The 8,067-nt window shown below is 37.2% G+C and overlaps 1 protein-coding gene across 7 annotated transcripts in view; it reads right to left on the minus strand.

The window, feature by feature from the left end:
- The window catches only part of SCEL (sciellin), a 117,350-nt gene that overhangs the window by 40,891 nt on the left and 68,392 nt on the right, over window positions 1-8,067 (minus strand). For 4 of the 7 annotated variants that reach the window (XM_014544069.1, XM_014544070.1, XM_014544066.1 and 1 more), the window contains 4 exons: window positions 6,241-6,300; window positions 2,249-2,308; window positions 1,589-1,648; window positions 641-700 (listed from right to left, as the gene is read on the minus strand). In XM_014544069.1, the coding sequence (XP_014399555.1) occupies window positions 641-700; window positions 1,589-1,648; window positions 2,249-2,308; window positions 6,241-6,300 (240 nt within the window). The remainder of the gene's footprint in view (window positions 1-640; window positions 701-1,588; window positions 1,649-2,248; window positions 2,309-6,240; window positions 6,301-8,067) is intronic. The other 3 variants (XM_014544067.1, XM_014544068.1, XM_014544071.1) reach the window with 3 other exon arrangements.

An 8,067-nucleotide genomic window follows, 5' to 3' on the forward strand; every position in this document is an offset into this window, starting at 1 on the left:
GATGCTCAACCACTGAGCAACACTGGCGAGGCAGAGAAATGTCATTTTTTATATTCCCTATTATTTCAATGAACTAAGAATAATTTTTTTAAATGACCTTCCAATTTTAGGTGTTTTTTTGTTTGTTTGTTTTTTTGGGGTTTTTTTTTTTTGGTGATAGACAGTAAGAGTAGAGGTAATAAACAAGGAAGGAAGAAGGAAGGAGAAATTTCCTTTGGGCTTGGCGGAGTGGGCTAGAAGGTGTCAATAGGAAAAAGGGGGACATGTGTAAAACTTTCAACAATAAAGATTTTTAAAAATAAAAAATAAATAAAATAAAAAACAACCTTGTTTAGAGTACTTATCTCTAGGAAATTGTTTTGGGAATCAGATGCAAGTCTGATTCATTTTGAGGGAACCCCAAGCATGGAACGCAAATCCCAAACTGATAAGAGATATTCTAAAGAATTTCCTCTCCTCCACTAAAGCTCACAGCCAGGGAGCCCTGAGCAAGGACGTAAATGCCAGATTGCTGACACGGAGCTATTGATTTTGAGTCCCATCGCTGGCTGTCTCCATGAGGGGACAATAAATTTTATCATGTTTTTAAGTTGAATAGAAAAAAGGGGGATAAGAGATAGGAGAGTTCCATGAACCTCACCTTTGGTTAGTTCTGTTTGTTTCAGGAGCCACCTTGATGAGGCTGTCAACACTTTGGCCCCTTTAAGACATTATAGAAATGATCAGATCAATGGTCAATTTATATCATGCAGTTGCAAATATTTATTAAAACTTAGGGACATTTTTATTATAAAATATTTTATTATGAAGTATTTATTATAACAGAGATATCTCAAAGGGTTAAAGTTTTTCTGTGCTGACTGTGAATATATTTATTGTGGCCCTAACTATAACTGCATAGAAATAATAAACAACAACTAAAGCTTTTAGAAAATTTGTGATGGGCCAGGCACTGTTCTAAGTGATTTACATAATTAGTGTGATTTAAACCTCACCTCAAACCCATGACAGAAGAAGAACTATCCTCCCAATTTCACGAAGGGAAAAACTGAGACACAGAAAGATTAAGATTTTCCTACATGGCTAAGGGTGGCAGGGTTGAAATTTCAAGCTAAGCAATCTAACTCCAGAGTGCATGCACTTTCCATTACTCCAACCATCTTCCTGAGACGTAGTATTGGAATTAGTGTTGGAAGTAACTAGAGCAGTTGGTCCAACTTCCTCGCTTTGAGGATGAGAAACATGAAGCTCTAACAGGGAGGAACCGACCTGGTTCACACAGTGAGTGAGGGCAGAGCCAGGCCTGGACCCACATGTGCAGGTTCCAGTCCAGTTCTCTTTCCCCTTTCCTGTGCCATCCCTCTGCTCAACAAAATAAACAAATCAATGAATAAAAGTGTCCTGTCCATCCTGGAAAAACAACTATTCACCTAATTGGCCAAAATTGTTAACATTTTAGATATAAAGTTGTGGAGGTTACAAGGCTTTTTTTGAACTCTCAAGTGCCAGTCAGCTGAAATGATGATTTAATTCTATTTTAAGCACTGGGTCAGCATGAAATGAGAAAGAAGAGCTTATTAAATCTCACCCTTGCACACTTTTGTCTGTTCTTGGATTCACTTTGATGAGGTTATCAAGGTCTTTGGAACTTTAAACCAAAAAGCAAACACATAGTAAGTAAAAATGGAATTAAATCAACTGAGTATATTAATTTAAAGAATATATGTACTCAAGATGAATTATACTATTAAATTTTGGTATTTGAATTAATACCAGTTTATACCCTTCATTTAAAAGAGAGAGAGAAAAAAAGACCTCTATGCCAATCATTGACACGCTGGCCAGTTCCTCATTTACCCTAAAATTAAACCGTAAAAGTAGGCAAGATTGATTTTTTAAAAAATATTCAGGAATTATTTAATGATTTGCCAAAAACTTTCACCTGGCCCCTCTGATGCTATAGCTGTACTCTTTTTTGTTAATGATTTACATTTATAGTGCATTTTTGCTTTAAAGGGATTTTATACCCATTATTTTTATATCCATTCTCTTAATAATCAAGTGACAAAGGTGGGAGAAACATTTTATAACTATAGAGGCCTAAGCCAGCGCATTCAAGGCACCCATGTGGCAAATAATGGAGCCCAGCCTTCCTGATTCAAACTCAGACTTTTCAACACAGCCTCTCTGAAGAGTGCCACAAATCGATGCGGCTGGGGAAGGAAGAAAGATCAGACATAATCCTCACCCTGAGTTACTTCTGCTCACTTCAGGGGTCACTCTGCTGAGATTGTCAAGACTCTGGCCCCTTTAAAACAATAAAAAATAATGAGGTTAATGAGAGATTAATAACAAGTGGGCAAAATTATTTATTAAAATTCAGAAACAGTATCAACACTTAGTGAGATCATGCCGAAGAGTTGGAGATTGGTAAAGGCGACTGCAGAAGAACGTAGGAACTTATGCATCTCTAAAACTCATGGAGACTCAGCGAGAGATTTTAATCTTGGAGCCATTACGCCAGTAGCAAATGCCATGCTAGGACTCTGTTTCTATCATGATTTATTTAATGCTATACTCTTGACCTCTGCTAGGTGCACTAAACATTTTGTAGTCCCTATATATGTCTCACGGCACATTCCAGAAGGCACCCTCTTAATAGCATACTTCAACATGCTGAGGAACTTTCAAATTAACTTTGGATAATATATATTTTGTAAATGACACTCTTTAGCAAGTTTGTTATTCACAATAATGGATTAAGATTAATATACCGGTTTGTTAATGTTCATGATATACAGCCCGGTATCTGCTTCTAGTACTTACAACTGTGTGTTAAAACTACATATTTTTACTAGTTCTGTGTTGGCAACAAACAATATAAAGATTAAAATCCATGGAGTTCTGAAAGGTAAAATATATTTACTGTAATATAAAACTCTACATAGTCCCTGAAAACATATCACGACTTCATTGTTACCCTTTAGAGCAGCGGTTCTCAACCTGTGGGTCGCGACCCCTTTGGTGGTCGAATGATCCTTTCACAGGGGTCGCCTAAGACCATCCTGCATATCAGATATTTACATTATGATTAATAACAGTAGCAACATTACAGTTGTGAAATTTTATGGTTGGGTCACAACATGAGGAACTGTATTTAAAGGGCCAGAAGGTTGAGAACCACTGCTTTAGAGTATCTGCATCTGATCTAAATGGAATTTTGCTTTTCTTACCATTTCTCCATGCCCTGTGGCCCTACTAAGATCATATCATAAAATCTCTGTGATTGCATCTATACATCAAAGATACAGATATTTGAAAGCAACCAGATGTTGACTCAAGTTTTTACTTGTATCCAAATGTCTGAGAATGTGTATACCCAGGCTAAAAGCAGCTAAAATATTTGAACCTTTTTCATACAAATAATGAAACAATTAACCCGACAGAAATAGCTATTCTACTCCAGAAAACTCCTTGTTGATTTTTCAAACACTTTGTTGGTTTTTGCTTAAACCAAATATGTGAGATTTAAATGCCAGTGACTGAAAATAAAAATTCCTAAGATTCTATGTCCACATTTGAGTACTCAAAAATAAATAAATAAATAACACAACAATAGCATTGTAACTCCTCCCTTATAATATTTGTGTTGGTTTTAAGGTTTGCTTTCATTATATTTCCAAGACTTTGATCTCTTTAAACATATTAAATAAAGTACATATTAGTGTAAGGTTATTAAAATTTCAAAGTTCATAAAGTCAATAAGGTAGGAATGAGCCTGGAATCTAAGATCGCTTTGGCTGGACTTATTGAACAAGTAAAAGACCATCACCAAGGGTTAGGATTTAATTCTATCTGAAATGTGATAATGCTGAGAGTTTTTAATAAGAAAGGGAACATAATCTTATTTTACTTAAAAAAAATCTACAGAATACTGCACACATAACCATACACACATGAATCCCCACAAACTTTTGTATGTATGTGTACACATGTCACACATAGGCATGCAGTACACACATACATACCAACATATGAAAAACAATAGGTAATGATTTGAAATAGTCTAATAAAAATTAGAAAGGAAAATGGGTATTTCTTAGAGAGTCAAAGTAAATTAAATATTTGAACACTAAATAAATTATTAAGAAAGCATAATTCACCTGATATTTATTACTGCTCACAGTTACTTGTATCTACTACGTGCTGGACATGGTAGTATTATGATTCCTATTTTGTTGATGAGTAAATTGAGGGACAGAGCACAGCTAGCCAGTGACAGAGTCAGAATTTGAGTCCCAGTCTTTTGGACTCCATGTTCCCATTCACTACCTCAAGATACCTCCCTGAACCACCCAAGTAGCCAAGGAAATCAATGCCTTCTTCTCCATCTGTTGGTTGCAAAGTTGTACAGTCTGTGGGCCTCTGACCAAGCCAGGCTGCTGAGAACAGGACGGGCTGTCAGTGAGTGCCCCAGCTTTGCCGCTGCCCCAGCCCTGGCCCTGCTCGCTGGGCCTGCAGGCATCAGTGACACATTTAGAATCTAATAATATCATGTCCTGAGTTAACTGAATGGAAACGAGTTCTACTAAAACCACATGGAACTATTTTGTACACTGTTTTCAGCAACATGCCCACAAGCTCAGTTTCAAATCTATTCCCATCTGCTTTTTAAAAAATAAAAATCAGAGGACATAAGCCTTCCAGATTTACTTGACAATTCATGGGTAGGAGACCTCTTAATGAAGTACACTTTGTTAAACTTTTCATCTTAAACACACACCATGCTTCTCGCATGTAACATACTACACACAAATACACTACACATGTGAAGACAGTTCACATATGTACATATATACTACTTACACACCCACATACATACACTACTACTACTACACACACACACACACATACACACTACTTATATATACATACACACATATACTTCCATATGCACACATTGTGATGGTGAATTTCATGTTTCTTTTAAAAAAATATATTTTATTGATTTTTTACAGAGAGGAAGGGAGAGGGATAGAGAGTTAGAAACATCGATAAGAGAGAAACATCGATCAGCTGCTTCCTGCACGCCCCTACTGGAGATGTGCCCACAACCAAGGTACATGCCCTTGACCAGAATTGAACCCAGGACCCTTCAGTCTGCAGGCCGATGCTCTTGGACCACAGGGTGCCCAGGTATTTGGTCAAACATTATTCTGGGTGTGTCTTTGAGGTTTTGAATGAGATTAACATTTGAATGCTTAGACTGAGTAAAGCAGATAGCCTTCCCTAACATGAATAGGCCCCATCCAATCAGTTGAAGTTCTGAACAGAACAAAGTGTCTAAGAAAAAGGGGACTTCGCCTGCCCGACTGCTTAATCTGCGACATTGGTCTTCTCCTGCCCTTGGACAAGAGCTTACACCATGAGCTCTCCTGGTTCTCAGGCCTTTAGACTTGGACTAGGAGCTACAGTTTGCTAAATACAGAGCTTGAACTTCTCAGCATGAACCAATTCCTTCTAATAAAGCTCTATCTCCTGGTTCTCAGGCCTTTAGACTTGGACCAGGAGCTACAGTTTGCTAAATATAGAGCTTCAGACTTCTCAGCATGAACCAATTCCTTCTAATAAAGCTCTCCCGTTCTCTCTCCCCACCTATCTGTCTATCTATATCTATCTATATGTCCATCTATCTCCTATTCTGCTTCATTGAAGAACCCTAATTAATACATACACTTATAGACACACACTACTTATAGGTACACACATACATACGTACAGGGTGGGGCAAAAGTAGGTTTATAGTTGTGAGTATGTGAAACAGAGTTTATTCTTATATTATTAATTATTAATTATTACATTATTTTCCATATGAAAAACTATAAACCTACTTTTGTCCCACTCTGTTATACATGTACTACTTATACACACATACACACATACATACATACATACATACATACATATATACATACATAGACATCACTTAGCTCAGAAGAGCTCAGTCAAAATTCCCATTTAATATCTCAAAATCCACCTGGCAGCCAACTTTAACCAAGAATAAAATGCAAGAGATCATTTTTGTGTATGCAAAGTACAATTGCTTAATATAATGTTTCAGGAAAAGAGAGTTCTGCTTTGGCTTGATTTTCAATTTACTCTCCTGAATACAAGCACTCAGGATGCTAATATGCTTACAAAATGCCAGACAAAGGGAGGGAAAAGCTTTAAATGTCTTACCTCTTGATATTTTTATTTGTTTCAGGACTCACTTTAATTCGCCCACTGAGGTCTTGTTTTCTTTGAATAAGAAAATAAATTTTACTGAATGTTATTAAAATAAAACACTAATCAAGTGAACAATGATTGGACAAATTGAGTGATAAATGTACAAATTCTCTATCATTGTAATTGGTCAAGCTCTAAGTGCAAATAAAAATTTTCTTACATCTTGAGCTGGAGACCATTTAAGTTTCCTTTTTTTTGTTAACAAGAAACATGTTTTCTGTTCTATTCTCAAAATGCATAAGTAAATGTGAAACTTGTTATTTAACAAAATCAACTGTCCTCAGATACATCTTGTAAGAATACCCCAAATGGTCAGCATTGAAGTTAAAGTTCTATGCTGGATCCAATCAGAATATAAATTTCTACTCAATAAATCATATATAATTGCCTATTCTGTTTTTTAAATAAGAGTAATAATGTTAATAAAAACTTTAAGATATTAAAACTAATAAATATTAATAATAAATATTTTAAAATAATAAAAATATATCCTTTCATATAAACTCAACCATTCCCACAACTCAAACCTTCTAAAGATAATTGAGTTACGGTGAGTTACAAAGGCCAAAAAAAAATAACCAACCTTAAATGGTAGAAGAATTAATGACTCGCTTCTCAGAGGACATATGTTTCAATTTACTCTCCTGAATACAAGCCAATTCCTTATGAAAAAGGAATTGGCTTGTATTATGTTCCCCCCATTAAAATGCATTGATAATACCAAAAGGAGCAGAAGCTGAACCCTAAGGGACAGTAGAGGATGGCAATAGTACGTGACTGACTACTGCTGCCATGTCTACATAGCGGGACGACAAGTGGGAGGATGTCCTTAGTCCCACTGTGCGCACGTGCCCAGCCCTCCACTGGGCTGCCTTCTGAGACCACCATCCTTAGAGAAGTTAATTTTCAGAATTTTAGTCAAACCTCACTCTTGGCTATCTTTGTCACTTTGGAGATCCACTTTGAAAATATTATCTAGATTGTGCTTTCACTGGGCACAAGAAATTCAATTCAGTAACTCATCCTTAAAAACAATCAAAGTCCAAAATCTGGGAGAAAGGGCAACATTGGGACATTTCTTCAAAAATAAGTGATTTTTTTAGAGCAAGGAGGGAAGGACATGCGGCCCATTGCTATTTTCCAATTCCAGGCTAATAAAATATGTCTGTAAAGTTAAAATGCTAAATCATTTTTCTTATGAATTGTCACTTACAGAAATCAGATTTAAGGCACTAACAAGTCTTAGCTAGTGGTATTTTCACTTGCCCTGGGATTAATTTTGTTAACATTGTCAAGGTCTTCACCAGTTTTTTAAAAGTTTAAATCAGTTTCAAACAGTATTATGTGTTATACACACACACACACACACACACACACATACACTAATAAAAGAGAAAAATGGTAATTAGCGTACGACCGCTACCCTTCCCATTGGCTAATCAGCATATCCTTATGCAAATCAACTGCCAACTAAGATGGCAGTTAACCACCAACAAAGATGGCGGCTAATTTGCATACGCCCAATGATGGGAGGCGAAAAGGGAAGAACTGAAGAATGGTGATCGGCAACCCAGGTGGCAGGCAAGAGCTAGGGGGTGGGCAAAGGCCGCCTTTCCCCACCGGTGATCGCCATTGGAAAGCCGGGCAGCAAACCCGACCCCAGGGGCTGGGGTTGCCGGCTGGCCTGTGCCGAGCAATGGTGGCTATCGGAGACGTGAGGGCTGGGGCGCAGGCCATGGCGATCGGAGGGCAGGAGGGCCTGGGCACAGGCCAGCCAGC

The sequence above is a fragment of the Myotis brandtii genome, unplaced genomic scaffold (assembly GCF_000412655.1).
Source record: "Myotis brandtii unplaced genomic scaffold, ASM41265v1 scaffold350, whole genome shotgun sequence".
Taxonomy (NCBI): Eukaryota; Metazoa; Chordata; class Mammalia; order Chiroptera; family Vespertilionidae; genus Myotis; species Myotis brandtii.